Source organism: Pan troglodytes, chromosome 4 (assembly GCF_028858775.2).
Source record: "Pan troglodytes isolate AG18354 chromosome 4, NHGRI_mPanTro3-v2.0_pri, whole genome shotgun sequence".
Classification (NCBI taxonomy): domain Eukaryota; kingdom Metazoa; phylum Chordata; class Mammalia; order Primates; family Hominidae; genus Pan; species Pan troglodytes.
Window position 1 is genome coordinate 108,289,652 of NC_072402.2, and position 24,178 is coordinate 108,313,829.

At 35.3% G+C, this 24,178-nt stretch overlaps 1 protein-coding gene across 12 annotated transcripts in view; it reads right to left on the minus strand.

Moving 5' to 3' along the window:
• Positions 1–24,178, minus strand: part of TMEM232 (transmembrane protein 232) — a 326,702-nt gene that overhangs the window by 142,726 nt on the left and 159,798 nt on the right. For all 12 annotated transcript variants that reach the window (XM_054684513.2, XM_054684518.2, XM_054684510.2 and 9 more), the window contains one exon: positions 14,037–14,215. In XM_054684513.2, coding sequence (XP_054540488.1) covers positions 14,037–14,215 — 179 coding nt within the window. The remainder of the gene's footprint in view (positions 1–14,036; positions 14,216–24,178) is intronic.

The following is a 24,178-nucleotide window of genomic DNA, read 5'->3' on the forward strand; positions in this document are numbered from 1 at the left end:
CATATATATGTATTCCATTAGGTCTTTCCCTCTAGAGAACCCTCACTAATACAAAAACCTACTTGATCATAGTGTGTTGTCTTTTTGATGTGCTAGGATTGTATTTTGTTGAAGACTTTGGGTCAATGTTTATCCGGGATATTGGCCTGAGGTTTTCTTTTTCTGTTTGTTTTTGCCAGGTTTTGGTATCAGAATGATGCTGGCCTCATAGAATGAGGTAAAGAGGAGTACTTCCTCCTCCTCAATTTTTTGGAATAGTTTCAGTATGATTGATACCTGCTCTTCTTTATACATCTGGTATAATTAGGCTGTGAATCCATCTGGTCTAAGGCTTTTTGTAGTTGTCAGGTTATTTATTACTGATTCAATTTTATAACTTATTATTGGTCTCTGTAGGGTTTTGATTTCTTCCTGGTTCAACCTTGGGAGGTTATGTGTTTCCAGGAATTTATCTATTCCTTCTAGGTTTTCTAGTTTGTGCGCATAGAGGTTTTGTTGATCATTTGTATGGATTTTTGAGGTTTTATTTGGGGAGGGCTTGCATCTTCATTTCATTCAGTTCAGCTCTTATTTTGGTTATTTTCTTCTACTAGCTTTAAGGTTGGTTTGCTCTTGTTTTTCTAGTTCCTCTTGGCGTAATGTTAGCTTGTTAATTTGAGATCTTTTAAACATTTTCATGTGGGTGTTTAGTGCTATAAACTTTCCTGTTAACACTGCTTTAGCTATGTTCTAGAGATTCTGGTATGTTGTATCTTTGTTTTCATAAGTTTTGAAAAATTTATTGATATCTGCTTTAATTTCATTGTTCACCCAAAAATCATTTAGGAGCAGGTTGCTTAATTTACATGTAATTGTATGGTTTTGAGAGATTTTCTTGGTATTGATATCCATTTTTATTGTCCAAGAGTATAATTGGTATGATTTTGTACTTTTTCTTTTAATTTGTTGAGAATTGCTTTATGGCCAAGCATCTTGTCTATTTTAGAATATGTGCAATATGCAGATAAGAAGAATGTATATTCTGGTGTTGTTTGAGGGAGTGTTCTGTAGATTTCTGTTAGGTCCTTTTGGTAAAGTGTCAAGTTTAGGTCCTGAATATTTTTGTTAGTTTCCTGCCTTGATGATCTCTCTGTCAGTGGAGTGTTGAAGTCTCTCACTATTATTATGTGGTTATCTAAGTCTTTTTGTAGGTCTTTAAGAACTTGTTTTATGAATCTGGGTGCAAGAGTGTTGGGTAAATAGGTATTTAGGATGGTTAAGTCTTCTTGTTGAATTGATCCCTTTATAATTACATAATGCCCTTCTTTTCCTTTTTATCAGTGTTGGTTTAAAATCCGTTTTGCCTGAAATGAGAATAGCAACCCCTGCTCTTTTTATTTTCCAATTGCTTCATAGGCCTTCCTCCATCCTTTCACTTTGAACCTATAGGTATCCTTGCACGTGAGATCGGTCTGTTGAAGACAGGTCTTTCTTCTTTATCCAACCTGCCACTTTGTACTTTTTAAGTGGGGTAGTTAGTCCATTTAAATTCAAGATTAATATTGATATATGTGGATTTGATCCTGTCATTGTGTGTTAGCCAGTTGTTCTGTAGTCTTGATAGTGTTGTTGCTTTATGGCGTAAATGATCTAAGTACTTAAGTGCATTTTTGTAGTGCCCAGTAACAGTCTTTCATTTCCATGTTTAGCACTCCCTTAAGGACTTCTTGTAAGGCAGGTCTGGTGGCAACAAATTCCCTTAGTATTCGCTTGTTTGAAAATGATTTTATTTCTCCTTCACTTATGAAGATTAGTTTGGTTAGATATGAAACTCTTGGTTGGAATTTCCTTCCTTCCCTTCCTTCTCTTCCTTCCTTCCTTCTTTCCTTCCTCCCTTCCCTTCCCTTCCCTTTCCTTCCTTTCTTTCTTTCCTTCCTTCCTTTCTTTCTTTCCTTCTTTCTTTCTTTCTTTCAGGAGGGCATCCCAATCTGTCACTCAGGCTGGAGTGCAGTAGTACAATCTTGGCTCACTGCAACCTCTGCCTCCCAGAATCAAGCAATCCTCCCACCATAGCCTCCTGAGCAGTTCAGACCACAGGCATGCACCACCACGCCCAGCTAATATTTTGTATTTGGAGTAGAGACAGAGTTTTGCATTGTTGCCCAGGCTGGTCTTGAACTCAAGCTCCGGTGATCCACCCAACTCAGCCTCCCACAGTGCTGGGATTACAAGCCCGACAGAATTTTGTTTCCTTTAGGATGCAGAATATAGGTCCCCAATTTCTTCTGGCTTGTAGGGTTTCTGCTGAAAGGTCTGCTGTTAGTCTGATGAGGTTCCCTTTGTAAGTGACCTGACTCTTCTTTCCTGCTGCCTTTAACATTTTTTCTTTCACATTGATCTTGGAGAATCTGATAACTATGAGTCTTGATGATGGTCATCTTGTATAGCATCTCACATAGTTGCTCTGAATTTGAATATCATCCTCTCCAGTGAGGTTAAGGACATTTTCATTGGCAATATCTTCAAATATGTTTTCCAAGTTGTTTGTTTGTCTCCCTCTCTTTCAGGGATGCCAATAAGTCACAGATTTGTTCTCTTTACATAATTCCATATTTCTTGGAGGTTTTGTTCATTCTTTGTATTCTCTTTTATATATTTTTGTCTGACTGAGTTGACTTGAAGAACTCGTCTTTGAGATCCAAGATTCTTTTCTCAGCTTGATCTGTTTTGCTGTTAATATTTCTGATTATGTTATGAAATTTTTCTAGTGAGTATCTCAGCTCTATCAGATCAGTTTTGTTCTTTCTTAAAACGGCTATTTCCTCTTTCAGCTCATATATGATTTTACTGAATTCCTTAGATTTCTTAGATAGGATTTCAACTTTCTCCTGAATCTTATTGATCTCCTTGGCCATTCAGATTCTGAATTCTATCTCTGACATTCCAGCCATTTCAGTCTGGTTAAGAACCATTGCTGGAGAGCTAGTGTGGTAATTTGGAGGTAAGAAGACTAATGTTGATCCATTCTCATACTGCTATAACGAAATACCTGAGCTGGATAATTTATAAGGAAAAGAGGTTCAATGGGCTCATGGTTAAGCAGCCTATACAGGAAGCATAGCAGCTTCTGCTTAGACCCTTGGGAGGCTTCAGGCAATTCACAATCATGGTGGAAGGGAAAGGGGAAGCAGGTATATCTTACATGGCTGGAGAAGGAGGAAGAGAGAAAGAGGGGAGGTTCTACACACTTTTAAACAACCAGATCTTGTAAGAACTCTGTCACAAGAACAATACTAGGGGGATGGTGTTAAACTATTTGAAATCTCTTCCATTATCCAATCACCTCCCCCCAGGCCCCATATCTAGCACTGAGGATTACAATTGAACATGAGACTTGGGTGAGGACATAGATCCAAACTATATCAAAGACACTCTGGCTTTTTGAGTTGCCAGAGTTCTTGTACAGGTTCTTTCTTATTTGTGTGGTGTGATGTTTCTTTAATCTTTGAAGTTGCTGTGCTTTGGATGGGCTTTTGCTTTTATATTTTGATTTCCTTGAAGGTTTAACTGTGGTATATGTTTGGTCTCATTAACTGGTTTTGTTTCTGAATTATTTCAGGTAGCCAAAGTACAGATCAGCAATTGTGGGCTGCATGCTCTAACCCTAGGTGGTTGGGACCATGCTCATGCCTTTGTTCTCTAGCTACTTGAAGTTGGGTACCTGCTGTGTTGGAGTGGCCAAGGTGTTTCTGGTCTGGTCTGCTGGCAACATCATTCTGATGGGGTATGCCAGCAGAAGTGCTTCATTGGGGTGGTAGCAGTGGGGCCCACTCTTATGTACCAGTAGCATCAGGGCAGTGATATGGCAAGGTCTGTACATGTACATGTGCACCAATGGTTGTGTGACAGTACGCATGCCAGAAAATCAGTAGGGAAAAGCTGTAGGTGACAGCATAACCAGCAGAGCAGTAGGGGAAGGCTATAAGTGGGTGTTACTGGAAGCCCATCTGCAGAACTCTCCAATTATTAGGCAGGGTCTTCAGGCAAAGGAGCTATGGTGGTGCCTCAGGGAAGCACCTCAGTTGAGCATCTGAGGCTGCACTGCAAGTGAGTGTGGTAAGGCAGGGACCTGGGGAGAGGCCAGCAGACAAGGGGGTGCTCAGATAAGACTAGCCTCATCCCACAGGTAAGATAGCCCTGTTCTGTACAAGTCCAACAGTCAATAAAGGCCAAAGACACCTAGAGAAGCATGGTAAACTTTGGAGGATGGACAACCCTGGCCATTTTCCACTACAGCCATTCCCACACCAAATCCACTGCCGAATCCCTTCCAACTCTCCAAGCAACTATCTCTGCCAGCTCAAATGTCCGTGGGGATTATGGGGTCTCCTGCAGCTAGGATTCTACAGGTCCATGGCAAGAGTGGGCTATCCCATGCCTGTTTAACTCACCCCACCTCTAGGGGCCGTCTGGGGCCAGGAATGAGTCCTGTTTCTTAGCAACCCCATGCAGGGTTCCCAGCTTCCTCCCAGCTGCTCAAGGTCTGCATTCTTCCTCTGTCCACTCTTAGATTTTCCAGGGATCTGCTCAGAGTATGCCAACCTTCTCAATGGTCTAGTAACTTGGTGAAAGAAGGTCTTCCTAGCTACATCTAGTCAGCCATTGTGGTTCTTCCCCTTTTCAGACTTTTCTGGGTCAATTGGATAATCACAAAGAAAAAAATATATAGAGTTTTACTTTACATTATACAAAAAAAATCAGTTTCAGATGAATTGTAAACCTAATTCTAATCTTAACCATTTTTCCCAGCAGATAATATAGAAAGATATCTTTCTGACCATGGGGTAGGAAAATAGTTCTTAAATAGTATACAAGTAAACCCTAATAATAAGGGATAAATTTGATAAAATGAATGGCGTTACAATTTTAAAGCTCTATTCATGAAATTAAATTATTAACAGCATGAAAAGCAACTAAAAAGTAGAAGAAAATATTTTAAAACCAACAAAGAGCTGGTTTATTTTATATATATATAAATTCCCACAAATTAAAAAGTAAAAAATTCCAATTAAAAATGGGACAAAATTTCTAGCAGGCAATTTATACCAAGAGAATATCAAAATGGCCGATAAGCAAACAAAAGGATGCTCAGCTTCATTAGTCACAAGTGAATGCAAATTAAAACTACAATGAAAGCTATTATACATCCATCAGAAAGTCTACATTAAAAAGGCTGAAAATTTTTCAGTATTGGTAAGGATTATGTATTAGTTCCTGGTGTTATGAGAACAAAGTACCACAAAATTTGTGACTTAAAAAACAGAAGTTTATCATGTCACAGTTCTGAGGTTAGGAGTCTGAAATGAAGGTGTCAGTAAGGCTGGTTCTTTCAGAGGGCTTTGAGGAAGAATCATGCCTCTCTTCTAGCTTCTAGTGATGGCTGGCAATACTTGAAATTTCTTGGCTTGTAAATGAATCACTCCAGTCTTTACCTCTGTCTCCACATGGCTCTATCCCTGTGTCTTTGTTTTCACATGATTGCCTTCTTATAAAGACACCAATCTTATTGGATTAGGGGCCCATCTACTCCAGTATGACCTTGCCTTAACTAATTACAACTACAATGGCCTTATTTCCAAATATGATTCATATTCTGAAATAGTAGGATTAGGACTATAACATCTCTTTTTGGGAGCTACACAAGTCAACACATAACAGTTGTGAAGCAACTAGAACTTTCAAACACTTTAAAAAGCTATTTGGCATGATCTATTAAGGTTGAATATAGACCTTCCATATGATCCAGTCATTCTCCTCTTCCATACCCAATACTAGATTGAACCATATAAATTACAGTTTTGGACAACAAAAGCCATTTGAATATCAGCCATTTCATATGGGCCAACCAGAAATACATAAACATTTGCATCAGAAGATATTACAAAAATGCTTATAGAATAATTATTCATAATAGCTTGAAATTGAATATATCTTACACGTCTATCAACACAATGATTAGGATAATGTGAAAGGTTCACAGGGAACAAACTGAAAATTTTTCCAATGGCCAGAGCTGGAACAATTTGAGCAACAGCAACAGAAGTAGTGTTGACTAATCATTAAAGAAAGAAGTTATATCCAGAATTTACAAAGATCTCCAAACAACTGATAAAATAGAAAACCCAAGAGAAAAAAAATAATTTTTGAGCTGACAATTCACTAAAGGAGAAAATTTAAATGGTGAATAAAAAGTGAAAATATACTCAACTATATTTGTATTACTGAGAAAATGCAAATTTAAACCACAGTGACTTTTTCACATTATACCAATGAGACTGGCTGTCCAGCAATCCATGCTGAGCCCAGATCTACAGTCAGGTGAGCGCTATGCTACCCAGCTCCAGCCAATAAATCTGAAAAACTAATTTAGCCCTTCAAATCTTCTCATATTTTCATAGCTGGTTATAATCCCAACTTTAATCATCCATTATTTTATTTGTGCATGTGTATTTACCATTTTATTAAAATTATAAAACAACTTATAGAGTGCCATAGGTACTATAGCAGAATAAAACGTAAATGAAGAATCAGAACAAAGAAAAAGTGGTAAGGAAGTATAATGAAGCCAGAAGCAAAATTATTACATAAAATTTATGTAGTAAGAAATGTTAACAATCCTTTTTATCTTCTTGTTACCCTTATTAATATTCATTTTTTGCTTTTGTAGATTTTCTTAAAATAACTCAAGAATTTCATACAGGGAATAACTCACTGGGAAGAATGTTTAAGAGCACTGGCTATCAAATTGGCACAAAAGAGTTTGAATTCAAGCACTGCAGATAGCTAGCTATGTATCCATAGTCAAGTTACTTCACCTTGCAAAAACAAAACAAAACTGTTCTCATTTAAAGTTTCAATTTCCTCATCTGTAAAATCAAGACCATAATGTGTGTGTGTGTGTATATGTGTGGGTATATATATATATATATATATATATATATATATATATATATATATAAAAATACGGTTTTATGAGAATTAAATAATTAATGCACATAAAGTGTTTATCAGATGACATACAGTAAATATCAAATCTTAGCAATCATAAGTGTCTTTTTAAACATGATACATAAAAGAAACAATATTCATATTGAAGAATATAGCAGACTGAAATTCCATTTATGCAGCTTTCTATCAAAAACCCTTTCGTATGTAAAAATATCACCAAAAACTAAGAGGCTTAACACAACCACTTATTTAGCATATAGTTCCCCAGGTCAGCAATTTGAGCTGGGAACAGAGAATGGTTCTACTGGTCTGAGCTGAGTTTATTTTTGTGTCTGTGGTCAGAGTTTAGGTCAGCTGGGGACTGGCTTGGGAGTAAATCAGTTAAAATGGCATGTCTGTTCCACGTTGTCTGTCATCTTCCCCTGGATAATGCACTTATTGACATGGCAGTTACTGGGTTCCAAGAGAATAAGAGAGGGAAGACCCCAATGTGTAAATATTTTTAAAATATCTCCTTGTATAAGATTTGCCATTGCCTATTATCTAAATCAAGTAATATAGTCAAGCCAAGAATTTGAGTGTAGAGACAATGAGCAAGGTGTGGTCGTACAGAGCACTGAATAAATTGGAAATAATTACTCTAACAACCTACCATGAGTTCCAAAGCAATAATTCATTATTTAAAAAAGTTATAGGAAGTCGTACACTTAAGTTTTACCCAACATGAATTACCAAACAAATAAATTCAATTAGAACCAACAATTTTCCCCTACAACTAATTCCTCCACTTAGCATCTCTGTTTCCATGAAACCACCTAAGTCTCCATCACCTTAGCCTGGTAATGCAAACAAACCTTCCAGATTTAATGCCCATGAATGCTCAATCCAAGCTATTTTCCCAACTTGGCAAGTCAACCTACAATGTTCTTTTCACAGTGTTCTTATCTCTGCATGGCTCATGACATTTTCTTATCTGCAAGATGCTCTTTGACCCTGCCACTTTGCACCATGTAATGCAACTTATAATTTAAATTTCCACCTCAAGTACTATTTAATACTTGAAGAGGACAATAATACACTCCTGCTAATATTAAAAAAAAGTTAGGGATCAAACATTTATCTGGGCTTCTACTGAGTGCCATGAACTTTATGAACTTTGATGTAGCTAGCCACATATATTATGTCCTTTTGTATTAGTCTTTGTCTATTTCTGGAGAACGTGCTTTCTGGATGAGACAATAAAGCTTATGTGTAAAGGTTATGTTTTACACTTCTTTGCATCTTGCACAGAATTCAGCTAGGCTGAACAGACACAGTAAATACTTAATAAATATTTATTTCATTTTTTTCTGATTTTGGTGAAAAATTTTATATAATTTTGTACTTTATATATCTGTAGTGTCTTAATATTAAATAAGGGAATTCAAACTAAATTAAGTGATTTTGATTTTTCAAAGTCAGTAGGTTAAATACTTCATCATTTATGTCCATAAATCATATAGTCTATTGTTTAATAATCCAAATGTCTCTATCTCTAGCTAACTTTTAAATAAAATAGATATAGAGTTAACTGTGTGTTTTAGTTAAGATATTCAATGCAAATTAAACACATTTCTTAAACATATACTATGCCTAAATCAATATAACTGCTTTTAGAAATTTCTGATTTAGATTTGTCTTGAGAAAAGCTAACTTTCCGCCTTCATTTAATATTTAAAATAAATGAAAACACCCTTTAAATGTCTTCTAAGCATTGAAAACAAATTAGCACAGGTAGTGGTTATGTGTTTGTTTATTCATTAATTCTCAGTGCTGACTACTCAAGTAATGAGGTCTTTGCTTGTATCTAATATCTAAAATATATTTGCTATGTCTGATTGACTTATGAATTTCAAATGTAATTATCTATAGATATTTACTAAAATTTTGAAGAAAAAATAATATCTTATATCAAATGATTGGCTCTGAAAATGGCATATAAATAGAATTCTAATTATAGAAATGATAAATTTGAGTTGACTTAGTTATAGTATAATCCATTTGTGATTTGACAGTAGCATATAAAAATAGTTATAAGACTAGAGAGTAAAACAAATAATTGAAAGAATCATGGAAACAGAACAAAAAGAAAAGAATAAGGTTGGGTGAGGTGACTATACACCATTTTCTATTTCTGTTAGAACTGTTAAAAAATTAGGCTGTAATTTTTTTAAGGTCCAACAAACAGTTTATACAAAATTAGTAATAAGGTTCATAGAGTGCATAAGACTAAAGAGGATTTATTTCCTAAATCCCAATAATGGGGATATTGGGTGATACAGTGACCATCACTGAAACAAATATATTAATTTTCTTTGTTTTTCTTTTACTTTGGGGCTCCTAATCCAAAACCAAGGATAAAGCTGAAGCACAGTTGCATAAAAGCACGTCCATGAAATTCAAGACAATATAATTCAAGTGGGCAGCTCTGTGATTGTCTTTTTCCAAGAAAAAAATAAAATATCTGGAGAAAATGATGAACTTCTTGTGTTTAGATAGTACTCTTTAAGGATTATTATTCCAAATTGTACTTATGGTTAAAAAGCAAAGAGTTTAAGGTTTTATTTTCTATGAAGTATCTAGAGTATAGATACTTGGGGTTGCCAGTAATGGCCCACCCATATGCTTTGATAATAAACTGGGCAGATTAAATTTATTAATTGCCCTTCCTACCTATTAACATTAATTTGTATCCATAATTATTATCTAAAAACAGGACATTAGGAATATTAGGATAATTGCTCCTGTGAAAGCTAGAAATAACCAGAAATTTTCAATGACAGAAAAAAAATATGTATTTCCTGATTACAAACAGATTAACTTGCCTCAAAATAAGACATAAGAAAAAAAAGTGTTTGTTGGCACTTTGGAATATCATAGGATGCCATATGGATAAAGCATCAATGGAAAAATCATGTGTATTTTATGAAGAATGAATGGCCTATTTCAAAATGGTTTTCTTTGAATATGAAGAAAAATATATATGTTCACTCAATCAGAGCTAGAAAAACCAAGAAGCTGTAAATATTTAAACTTTAACAAAAAGAGTTTAGTATTGGCAAGTGCAGATTTGCAACATACTGTGTAATGGAAAACTTAAAAGTAAGATAGACCAATAATTTGCCATCCAAATTGAGAAACTTTTGAAAGTGAATTAATTTACGACCAGTAAGAAAGTTGGGACAATAGGCGTGAACCCATGCTAACCTAGGCAAATTGGAATGCTTGGTCAGCATACTCATAAATGTCTCCAAAAGGTATAAACCCAAAACAGAACAATTACTCTTCCCAAAAATCAACTCTTCTCTTCAGGTTGCTTAGTCAGGGGAATGCCAAGTGCTGGACCTGTAGAGATCAGGGTGGCCACCTATTCTCATTGCCTGAAGAGAAAATACCAACCCAATTTTTCCCCACCTATTTTGGAAACAGATAAATAAAGCCATTAGTGAAATCCCTAAACCAGGTCTACTCCATCAATGTTGCAAACTTTTTTCAAGCCTGCTATCTCATAGTTTCATGAAGATTTGCAGCTTGCCTCAGTTAGCACACCTGTAAGAAACCACCACAATAAAATAATTTCATCGGTTTACTTCATAGCTTACTTATCCTCTACTTCCTCCAAATATTTTGCTAAGTTATTTTCACTTTCTTCATCTGAAATTCATCAACATTTGGTGTTGAATTTTTTCTATTAAAAGCAAATGTTCTCCTCTTATAGTTCTAACAGCACAATAATAAATCATAATCTCTAGAGATATTGAGAAGTAATATAACTTAGAGTATAACAAATAACTTTTATCTCAGTATATTTTATTTATTTACCAAAAACTTTAAATGTTTTATAACATGAATTAATTTAGTCATCATAACAAGCCTATGCATTAGATACTATTCTTAGCCCCATTTTCAGAGAAGGAAACTGAAGTAAAAATATGCCCAAGGTCACTTAGATACTCTGTGGTAGAACAGCCATTTGAACCCAGGCAACCTTTGCTGTAGGTTCTGTGCTCTCAAAATCACTCAGCTTTCCTGTCTCTTATGTGATTTTCACTTACTATCCCTGTCTGTGAGCATTAGAAATATCCCTTGGCATAAAGTTTTCAAAAATAAGAAAACTAAGGCTGAGGAATAACTTGTTCCAAGTCCCATCTGTATAAAGAGATTGTGTGGAGTTGGAATTTAAACGGAATTATTTTTTCTCTGTTCCCAAGTGTTTAGCTACTCTCACCTACTGCTTTGGTATGACAAACTTGGTTTAAACATTCTCCAGTTATGACCCAACATATATTCAGTTACCTGCTAAATATGAGTGCACAGGTTAGTGTGTCAATAACAATGTTAAATATTAGCAATACTAATGAATATATTAGTCTTGTCCTTGATATTCATATGAACAAATCTAGTAGGTCACTTGCAAATTTCTCTAAATCTTGTTTGTTAAGATTTTTATATCCTTTCTACAGTTAATTTTCATCATTTATATTTTCTTAGAAAATCATTTATTGCACTATATTTTCATATATATTAGCAAACAGTTGTAAATTGATCCTTTTATAATCATTTTCCAATTACTTTCTTATAATCACATTCCCTTTACCCTTCCAGATTTTGTGATTAATAAAAGTTTCCCTCATTTTTCCATTATATTAGCTAGTCTAAAATAGTTTATGTATTATTTTTATTTTACCCAAGGAAACAATTTTAGGATTTATCAGTTCTATGCTTTTTATAGTCTGCTTTTATTTTTCTAAATGTACTTTCAACTTAAACTTTTTCTTATTTTTTACAAACATTTAAAAAATTATTCCCAGAGCTCCTAGGCCTCCAAGACTGTGATGGGAGGGGCTGCTGGGAATGTCTCTGACATGTCCTGGACACATTTTCCCTTTTGTCTTGGTCATTGGCATTTGGCATCTTGTTACTTATGCAAATTTCTGCTGCAGGCTTGAATTCCTTCCCAAAAAATGGGATGCAGGCTGCAAATTTTTCAAACTTTTATGCTCTGCTTCCTCTTGAAGATTCTGTCACTTAGAATTTTCTTCTGCCAGATGCCCTAAATTATCTCTCTCAAGTTCAAAGTTCCACAGATCTCTAGAGCAGGGGCAAAATGCTGCCAGTCTCTTTGCATAGCAAGAGTGACCTTTACTCCAGTTCCCAACAAGTTCCTCACCTTCATCGGAGACCACCTCAGTCTGGACTTCATTGTCCACATCACTATCAGCATTTTGGTGAAAGCCATTCAACACATCTCTAGAAGTTCCAAACTTTCCCACATTTTTCTATCTTCTTCAGAGCTCTTCTTACTGTTCCAACTTCTGCCTGTTACTCAGTTCCAAAGTTGTATCCACATTTTCAGGTATCTTTACAGCAGCACCCCACTCTACCAATCCCAATTTACTGTATCAGTCCATTTTCATACTGCTACAAAGAAATACCCAAGACTGGGTAATTTATAAAGAAAAAGAGGTTTAATGGACTCACATTTCCACATGGCTAGAGAGGCCACAAAATCATGGTGGAAGGTGAAGGAGGAACAAAGGCATGTTTTACATGGCAGCAGGCAAGAGAGCATGTGCAGGGAAACTGTCTTTATAAAACCATCAGATCTCATGAGACTTATTTACTATTATGAGAACAACATGGGAAAAAACCCACTCCCATGATTCAATTAACTCCCACCAGGTACCTTCCATAACACGTGGGGTTGATGGGAACTATAATTCAAGATGAGATTGGGTGGGGTCACAGCCAAACCATATCATTTATCAAGGCATGTTTAATTTCCAAAGAATTGTAGATGTTACTCTTTAATTTTGTTATTTTTAATAACAAAATTATTTTTATTTTTATCTTAAAAATAATTTTACCATTAATTTAATCAATATTAAATTTAATTATTAAAAATGGTTATAGCATGTATGTTAATATTTAAAGGGAACCCATTTGGACTGTTCATTCAACATATATTTATTGAGCACTTATTGTGTGTACTGGGATACAGCATTGAAAAAAACAGATGTTTCTGTGTGTTTTTCCTTTAATATGGTAGTTGTTTAATGTGTTATTACCAAAATTATAAAAATAAAATGTTCTTGTGTCCTCTCACTAACTATAGGATGCCCTTTAAGCTTCTAAATTATAATTTAGAAGGCTAGGAGATATAAGTTGATTTACAAATATAGTAGTCAAGCAGGCTGAGAGGAGAGGGAAGAGTCTTGGAGCTAGTGGGTAACCCAACAAAGGAACTTTTACCTTTACCTATTTATTTTCTATGTGTGTTGAAATCACTGAAGTTAAGACCACCTTTACCCTTTCTCTAGTCCAGTGTCATGATATGGCTGTGTTCAGCCTTCTTCCTGGTATTTCTGGTCACTGAACTAGACAAGGGAGGAAATGCTCAAGTGAGAGAATAGGTCTCTGGATTCCTAACATCATAAAAAGCTACATCATAAAAATGCCCCTTGCCCCTCCTATTTGAATCTTACCCACAGCCTGCCTCTTTTGGCAGCCCTTGCTATGAGGTAGTGAAAGTGCCCCTATGCAGCTCTTTCACAGCTCATCCTAACATAGCCCTCAAATTAGAGGATTGTGTTATGCTCCTTAAAACTTCCATTACTTTCTAAATGTCTTCATTAAGAAAAGAGAAAAAGAATCCTGGCTTAACATGCTACTTCAATCTAGTGTACCTAACATGTCTATCAGAATTTCCCACCAAGTTAGAGTTCTATGGTGGAATCACCCCTTACTGAGGTGTACTTTTCCCTAGATGTGTTAAATGAATTTAATTCTGTTTCTATTACAGATTTTGGCAGCCTTTACACTACCATCTAGAGCTCAACCCTCCTATCTTTAATCAAAAATAGATCAGTGTTAAGTTTTAAAAATATTATTCTCACCTGTAAGTCATTAATACTCACTGAATGTAGACATTCCTTTTACCATGGAGAGAAATGACAACCGTGCTTCCTAATGATAGATGTACATATTTATTGCCCAGTGTTTTACCTTACCTGAGCTATATTGATTGCATTTTGGATTCGTACATCTTCCTCATAATCCTTTGTTTTCTGCAATGTTTGCCATATCATGTTTCTAAGTCCATCCTGTTCTTCGTCTCCTTGAAGTTCCCATGAAATTTTCACCAGGTTATACACTAAGCCATAGTAACCAGTCCAGACTACTTGATCACCTGTTTAAAAAGAAAAAGTCTTTGGGAATTATCATTTTATTCACCTTGCTAAAGTATGATTGTGTGAAACAGAATAAACCAATTTTACTATAATTCATAATAATATTCTAAAGTCTGAAATTCTAAGCTGTGGAAATTTCTGACCCTTCACTGCTTTCTCTCCTTTACATTTAAAACAGATCACAGATCATTTTAAAATTTCTAACCACATGAAAAGAAAAACTGCACCTAACTGGTATACTTCATAAATTTAAAAGTTAAATGGGTAAACTGTAAACTACATACACAAAATAAATTCTTAGAATTCAAGTAAAGAGGAATCTGTTCAAAGGAATATGAACACAGACCACCATGGTGAATTTTTATAATAAAGTAGAGAAACCAGAAAAATACTTCCTGTTATTAAAAAAGTCAAACATTATGAAACATGGTATTTGAACCAAGAAGAAAATGTGCAAATCATGTGAAAAGCATACAAAAACTACTGTTATAATTATAAGGTGAAAAATTCATTTCAATAATAGTGAAATAAATCAGTTGGAATATAGGAAAAAGTAATGAAAACAGAGATTTAAAAACTCTAAGACACTCCTCTTCTAGAACTTATATAGCAATTAGCAATTTATATATATTACCAAGTTCCACTTTCAAAATATGTATTTTCCTTAGAGAAAGGAGAAAGACATTCCTATTTACTCTTTATAGTAATTATTTCTTACCTAGATATTGTATATTGCTATGCAGTAATAGGAAGAAAGAATTCCAATTTAGGTAGATTTGGGAGAAATAAATTTGGGGAATAAAATAATACAGTTATTATAGAAGAGATGAACTTAGCCAAAAACCAACATGAAAATACTGAGTATGTGAAGCAGATAAGAAGAATAAGAAGAGGAAATGGTTCAGAAAGGGAACTGGAAGAGTTTTAAAGCCCTTTAAATTCCATATTGCACTTTTCTCCAAAACCCTGGTGACAGTCCATTGATGATTATTGCCCTTCTTGAATAAAGATAGAAGAACAACATGAAAAGTCACAATCCTCAACTTTTCCAAATGAATCTAGTTTTCATAATGCAGGTTAATAACAATCATCATTATTATTATAGCTAGTACCGGAGGGGGTACTAACTATGTGGTCCAATTTTAGTTCTCACTACAATCCTGCTATGTAGATGTTATTATATATACTTAGAATAATAAAAGGGAACACATAAACTTGAACTTGCTTAGAAAGCTCCCTGGCATCAGACAGCTGTTGAATGAATGATAGAGCAGGTAAAGGCTGGTCTAATCCTGTCCCATGCAGCACAGTCTCTCCAATTTACACAAGTACTTTTCTTTCTAGTCATGACCTTCCATTCCATTCATAGGAAAGAAAGATTTTGAAAGAAAGAGGAGGCAGAAGAGAAAGTACATACATGTTTTACAAGTAATAGGAGGAAGGCATATATCCAGTTTCCAATTTTAAGGTATCATCTACCTTTTCTATTATTGGAACTTTAGGAGAGAAAGTATAAGCTGGAAGTAGGAAGCTACAGTTAAGCAGCCAATTATTTTTGAAACGTCATTTTCTCCTTATAGGAACTTTACTAATTTAAATTGAGACATCACAATATTTGAAATAACATATAATATAAAACAAGTTTTTTGAATGAATGGCATTAATATTTTTGCACTGAACGTTTGGACTATAATAAAAAAGCCCAAATTTAAGGTTTTGGGGTTTTCTTAAACCATTTTCTTTGTGAATAGTCTTGACTAAAGTGAGAAAAAGATAATCTGTATCTTCAAGTAATTGGCAAGTCTGCGACATGAGAATAATTTATAAGAGAAATTAGAGGGTAACTGTTAAATGAAAAGATGATGGTCATTGATATAACAATCACAAAAGCAAGAGATCAATGAGGGCTAGAAGAGTAAGGAAAGGGCTGGAGAAAGTATGAGTTTACAAGACTTGTCCAATAGGTAAATTTGGGAAAAGTGCAGATGAAGATATTGGGTGAGTATTTCAAATGGAAGGATATCTGAAAAAAGGTTAGCTCTGAGAATAAATACTGTAATAGCTTCCTAGTTCTTTCATCTTCCTGTCTTATTATTTACTGCTTCACCATTACTAATCCACGTTGTGGAAACTGACCTTTCTAAATCTCATTATGTTACTTCTCTACTCACAACTCAGCAAAGGATTGCCATTTGTCCCTATGTAAATTCCAAATCGCATGGCCAGGCAATTACTGTCTGTCTTTCTAATATGACATCATTTTGGAACACATCTATCACCACTCCTTTAATCCCACCCCTCTTGCTAATACACTACAAACAGACAAAACTACTTGAAGTTCTAGAATACACATCTCATTTAATCTTCTAGCTCTTGTATAAACTTTTCACTTAACCAGAAATTATCCTGTCCAAAATTAACTCCACACTACACCTGGCTTCTATGGAGACTCCTGCATTCTTTCTACTAGGAATCCTTCTCTGAATCTCCATGGCTAGCTAGGTGCCCTTGTGCCTGATGTATTGTATCATATTGTACTTGCATATCTCACCTATGGATTATAAACTACTGGAGAAGAGAGAATATCTTTTATTCGCTCAGATATTCCTAGCATATAGCAAAGTGCCTACAACAAAGTACCTACAACATAGTAGATCTAATTTATAAAAATCTGTTAATTGAATTAGGGAAGTAGGTAGAGAGAACAACTATGTCCCTTTGCCTGGGGCTGAAGGGTTTCTTGGAACACAAGCTTTCAAGGACAAAACTGGGAAAGTCCACAGCAAATCAAGACATTTAGGTCAGGAATATGGCCCCCAGTAGTGAGGTAGTTAAACAGACAGAGAAGGGAAGAGATGATAGTAAGGATCTCAAATGAAGCTAAGGTGGGCAGTTTATACTAAAAATAAATAAGAGGCCAGTCATGGTGGCTCACATTTGTAATCCCAGCACTTGGAGAGGCTGAGACAGGAGGATTGCTTGAGGCAGGCCAGGAGATCAAGACTAGCTTGGGCAAAATACCGAGACCCTATCTCTATAGTTGTTTTTTTTTTGTTTTGTTTTGTTTTGTTTTGTTTTTTGTTTTTTTTTAATTAGCTGGGCATAGTGGTGCACATCTGTAGTCCCAGGTACTCAGGAGGCTGTGTTGGGAAGATCACTTCACCCACAGAGTTTGAGGCTACCGTGAGCTACGGTTAAAAAAAAAATAGATAAGGTACCAAAGCTAGCTAAAGATAAAGGGGATCAGATTAAATGGTAGATGTTTGAGGAAGGGAGTAACGTTATGTCTGCTCAATGCAATGTCATGTTTATTCAAGCAATAAACTGGGAAACCAATACAGAAGTTTTATGAGGTAATCTAGGTCTTTACCGCAATGGGCAGCAGGAGATTGGCAAGGAAGGGGCAGAAACTTAAGACAGTGTGGAGAAGATCTAATTGGACTTCTTAGCTATGGGGAAACAGTCAGAAATACAGGGGAAAGGAGAAGTACATTTTTAAGCTCAGGAGACTGAAACAATAATAAAACCACTTGAAGAAATGAGAAGAGTGTATAGAAGAGTCACTTTTAAGAAAAAGAAGATAAATACTATTTGGAAAATGTGGCATGGGAAGGGAGACTCTAATGTTCAATGTCCTGTAGTTTGTTGTAAAAATATGGCTAGAATGCAAGTAAAATAGCAAGACTGAGATTGCTGATTTGTGGGTCACTAGCTTGAAGTCAATATAAGTAAGGAAACACATTATTTTTTAAGTTAATAATTCTGGATTGTAAGCCTCTGAGAAAAAATAAGTTTTTGAACAATATTACAAATAAAACATACAGTGAATTTTAACTAATTTTTACGTTTACTTACAGACTCTCAACATTAACACAAATGACTGACAAAAACACATACAAACCACTTTCCTCTATGTATTTTAAATTATTACTTATTGAAGGTCAATATTTTATAAAACTACAATAGTTGAATTATCAAAATGAATACACTTTGGTTTTAGAATCCACAAGATCAATGATAAACCATAAAATATATTCTGATAGTTATGTTTTAGTAAGTCACAATTCCTTTTAAATTCCATTCATATTTTTAAAAGTGAGCTGTTCACCTGTTGATTTAAACTCAATTGAAGTGCTGCTGATGAATAATATTCACAGGGAGAATCTATTACATCCAACTGACTGACAGTTAATGAAGAAAAAAAACCTTATAAAGACAGATGGTATGTGTTACAACTGTCCTAAAAAGTAGACCACATTCTAATTTGCACATCTAGACATTTGCTGAGAAGCATGCCTGCTATGAAATGTTTCAACAAGGGACCAAGCTGTAGCATAAGGCACTCTTCTGTTCTGCTTTGAGTGACCCTGTGGCAGCTATCAAAGATGTCACTTTAAATATACTGAGAGAAAATATGTCTGTGTCTGCAGCTAAGCAGACAGTATCCTAGGATATAAAAAAGCCAAACCAAAACAAGTTCTTAATAAATTCAAAAATTTTATTAAGAAACCACCACTGTACTTGAAAATCAATATTATGCCTTTTCTTTTTATTAGTAATGCCTTATTCCAGTGTTTGAACCCTTTGATAGCCTTTAATTGCCACTGAAGAGACTTACATTTCATATATTTAGTGAAAGCGAAATATGAATATTTCTACTTATATGAATGAGTGTAAATGAGTATAGCCTTTGCAATTCTGTCAAATATAATATGACACTACAAAATCAAATGTGCCACTTAAAGGTAATTCAAATGTAGAATGTGGTTCAAAACACTGATGTTATGCAATGCCATGTAGAGTTGAAGGAACTAGATCAACGCCAAGAAACTAATGGTTGGACAAGAACCAGTCAGCCAGCCATGCATTTAACTAATATTTACTGAGTGAATGCTAGATGCCAGCCACTGTTCTCTGTACTAAAGAAAAAGACAAACTGCTTCTCTTGGTATACTTAATTCCAATGGACAGAGACAGATATAAAGAAAGTAAATATAACAGTATCAGTTTATTATGAATGTTATGAGAATAATAGAAGATGGTAATATGACCAACAATGACTAGAAGAAGAAAACTACTGTAGACAGAATGAGAGCAAAACTTCCATGAGGAGGTGATATTCAAGCTAAGATCTAGCTGATAAAGAAGAGTTAATCATTGAAGGAACAAGGGAAAAGCATTTCCAAGAGTGGAGGATGAAAAATGCAAAGGCTTTGAACCTAGAATATCTTGCTAGTTTAGAGAAAGAGGAGAAAATACAGAACAAATGTATTACAAGACACCTGAGGGTCATGGGACAAGACTATGTCAGGTAGGTATGACCTTTACTTAGATACACTCTGAATGGTCACAGCCAATTTGTGGGCCATGGAAAAGAGTTTAGATTTTATTCTTAGTATAACAAATAACTATCATGGCTTTTTTTTTTCACTAATTCAAAATCATAAGATGCTTGTTAAATATTAGTCAACAACTCATTCCTCTCTCAATAGAATACTAGTAAAAGGTACATTTTCCCTGGATACAATTTTATTACCTATAAGCTTCATGTTCTACATTAGCTCTCTAGACTTGTTCATCCTATATGTCTGCTACTTTGTATTATAGCTTTTTAAATGAGAAAAGGAACTGTCACATTTTACCTTTTCACTTCTTGGTAGAAAATGGACTCTATGGAATATAAGAGGGAAGCAGGAAGACATTTAACTCTTTGAAGTAATCTAGAAGCAAAGTGATGATAGTTTGGACTTGGAAAAGGTACACTAAAGAATTAACCACGCTCAAAGAGAGGGTTGGCCTTTGTCCTTGGCTCTGGGCAGTAATCTCATAGGCCTTGGAATGTCCTGACTAATAAAAATGACATTATTTACCTGGGGTCCTTGGGTATGTTAAATAGTTTATGCTATAAGATTTGATTCATGGTGGGGTGGCTTGGGCCACACTGTATCAGTTTGAACATTGGTGGGGCCAGATACTAGAGACAGCCATGCTGCAGGCAGTTAACCAAGTGTATGTGACCAAGCCCCCCCAAAAACTGTAAATTGCAAAGCTTGGGTGAACTTCCATAGTTTACCATACTCTATGTATATTGTCACACATCATTGCTAGAAGTAAATGTTCTTCACACAACTTCTCTGGGAGAGGATAATGGGAAGCTCTGTACTTGAGTCTTTCCTGGACTCTGCTCTATGTACCTCTTCCTTTGGCTGATTTTAATTTATATCCTTTCACATATAAACCATAACCCTGAGTAAAATGACCTTGCTGAATTCTGTGAGTCCTTCTAGCAAATTATCAAACATGAGTGATGTCTTAGGGATCTCCAGACTTGTAGTTGGTGTTAGAAGGGAGGGTGGTTCTGGAGACTCCCAAACTTGCAGCTGGTGTCAAAAGAGAGGGTAGTCATGAGGACTCTTGAACTTCAGAGGAGACAACAATAGAGATAGGGGTAGAAAAATTAGGAATATACTTTTGGATAGCAGGATACAAAGAATTCTAGGACACTATTTTCAGAATATTGTTATACTATAGTAATACAAATAATGATAATGATGATATATGTATCACCATATATGTACATAATATATATTAGTGAAATTGTTATTTTGCATATATCATCATTATTGATCATTACATATATTAAACAAATATTCAACAGAATAAACTGAAGAGAACTGAGGTATTATATGCCCATATTTTGTTGTAGGTAATATGGAAAACCAAACTTTAAAAGTTAGCTGATTCTTTTATTAGAATGTGGTAGTTGATTGAAGCACAATTGCAAATAGGATGCCAAAAGGTAGATGAATAATGAAGACACTGAGTAGAATTTGCTTAACTTGAAATTTCATGGTCTTTTCTAATTGTCAATTATGAAAATGTATTAACTAAAAATAATTATTGTGGCCAAGATGGCTGACTAGAAGCAGCTAAGGTGTGTGGCTCTTGTGGAGAGAAATGGAAGGGGCGAGTAAATACAGCACCTTCAAGTGAAACATTCAGGTACTACAGTTGAGACTAATCAAAAAACAACTCAACCCACGGAGAATGGAGAAAAGCAAGGCAGAATGGTGGCCAACCCGGGAGCAACATGGAGCCAAGCAAACCTCCCTCATTCAGAGAAGCAGTGAGTGAATGTGTGACCCTGGGAAACCATACTTCTCCCACAGATCTTTGCAACCCTCAGGTCAGGAGATACATCATGAATCCTCTCCACCAGGGCCTGCAGTCTGACACAGGGTTATGTAGAGTTTCAGCAGAGCAGCTGCTCAGGCATACAAGGGGACCTGGGAGCTTAGATGTTCTTGCTTTCTGGGCTTCCTGGCAAAAGTTGCCACAACTCCAGCAAAAAAGGAGGTTAGGTCCCTGTACATACTCCTAGGAAAGAGGCTGAATCCAGGGGGCCGCGCAGTGATGGTCCGCAGACTTCAATTCCACAGCACCTTGCAGGCCACCTAAATAGGAAGAGAGGAAGTCAAACTATCTCTGTTTGCAGATGGCATGATCCTACTTTTAGAAAACCCCATTGTCTTAGCCCAAAAGCTTCTTAAGCTGATTAATAACTTCAGCAAAGTCTCAGCATGCAAAATCGATGCGCAAAAATTGTTAGCATTCCTATACACCAAAAGCGGTCCAGCCTAAGGCCAAATTTGGAATGAACTCCCATTCACAAGTGTCACAAAAAGAATGAAATACCAAGGAATACAGCTAACTATGGCAGTGAAAGATCTCTACAAGGAGAACTACAAACCACTGCTCAAAGGAATCAAAGACAATACAAACAAATGGAAAAACATTCCATGCTTATAGATAAGAAGAATCAATATTGTTAAAATGGCCATACTGCCTAAAGCAATTTATAGATTCAGTGCTATTCCTATTAAACTATCACTGACATTCTTGACAGAACTAGAAAATACTGAAAATCTATATGGAATAACAACAAAAAAAGCCTGAATAGCCATGGCAATTCTAAGCAAAAAGAACAAAGCTGGAGGCATTATGCCACCCGACTTCAAACTATACTGCGGGGCTACATTAGCCAAAACAGCATGATACTGATACAAAAACAGATACATAGACCAATGGAACAGAATAGAGAACCCAGAAATAAGACCACACACCTACAATTATCTTATCTTCAGTAAACCTAACAAAAACAAGCACTGGGGAAAGGATTTCCTATTCAATAAATGGTGCTGAGATAACTGGCTAGCCACATGCAGGAGATTGAAACTGGACCACTTCCTAACACTATGTACAAAAATTCACTCGACATCAATTAAAAACTTAACTATAAGACCCAAAACTATGAAAATCCTGGGAGACAACCTAGGCAATACTATCCAGGACACACACACAAGCGAATAAGTCATGACGAAGATACCAAAAGCATTGCAACAAAGCAAAACTTGACAAATGGAATATAACTAAACTAAACGGCTACTGCACAGCAAAAGAAACTATGAACAGAGTAGACAATCTAGGGAATGGGAGAAAATTTTTGCACATTATGTATCTGACAAATATCCAACATGCAGCAACTATAAGAAAATTAAACAAATTTACAGGAAAAAAAATCCCATAAAAAGTAGGCAAAAGATAGGAACAGACACATCTCAAAAGAAGACACACATGTGGCTAACAATCATATTTTAAAAAAGCTCAACATTACTGATCAGTATGGAAATGCAAATCAAAACCACAATGAGATACCATCTTACACCAGTCAGAATGGCAATTGTTAAAAGTAAAAAAATAACAGGTGCTGGTGAAGTTGTGGAGGAAAAGAAATGCTTATACACTGTTGGTGGGAGTAAATTAGTTCAGCTATTGTGGAAGACAGTGTGGCAATTCCTCAAAGACCTAAGGACAGAAATACCATTCTACCCAGCAATCTCATTACTGAGTATATACCCAAAGGACTATAAATCATTTTATTATGAAGACACATGCATGTGTATATTCACTGCAGCACTATTCACAGCAGCAAAGACATAGAATCAACCTAAATGCTTATGAATAGTAGACTGGATAAAGAAAATGTGGTACACACATGCCATGGAATACTATGCAGCCATAAAAAATAATGAGATCATGTCTTTTGCAGGGACATGGGTGGAGCTTAAGGCCATTATCCTTAGAAACTAATACAAGAACAGAAAACCAAATACTGCATGTTCTTACTTATAAGTGGGAGCTAAATGATGACAACACATGGAGACACAGAGAGGAACAACATACACTGGGGCCTTTTTGGAGGGTGGAGGGTGGGAGGAGGGAGAAGATCAGGATACATAACTAATGGGTACTAGGCTTAGTGATAGTGACCTGGGTGATAAAATAATCTGTACAACCAATCCCCATGACACAAGTTTACCTATGTAACAAAACTGTACTTGTATCTCTGAACTTAAAATAGAAGTTAAAAAATTAAAATTAAAAATTAAAAAAATGAAATTACAAAAACATATAAAAATAATTAACTTCTGGAATTCTAACTGGAAACCAAGGATAAAAGTAGTTGATTCTCTTTTCAATAATAATTGTGATTCTAATAAATAAACTACAGGAATATCAGACTTCTGACTTTTGGATTTATTTTAAATTTCACTAAGCTAAATTTATTCTACCAAGAGATGGAATAATAATTATAAGTAGATAATTCTCACAGATTTCTGTATTCCAGGGGCAACAAGGAAATAAAGAAGAAAATAACAAAAATGTTCTTGGAAATTGTAAAAAAGAATATGAATATTTTACCTTTATAACCACATTATGTTACATGCAAAACCTTTTTAAAACCCATAATCTTGAAGAAACTAAGATTCCGAGAGATATAACAAGTTGCCTTAAGTAATCTAAAACTGAGCTGTGACTCATCCAAAATTGCTGACATCCAAAATTGGTGACACCAAATCTAGTCCAGTGAAAATTTATTCACCTATAACTGCCTTTCTTGA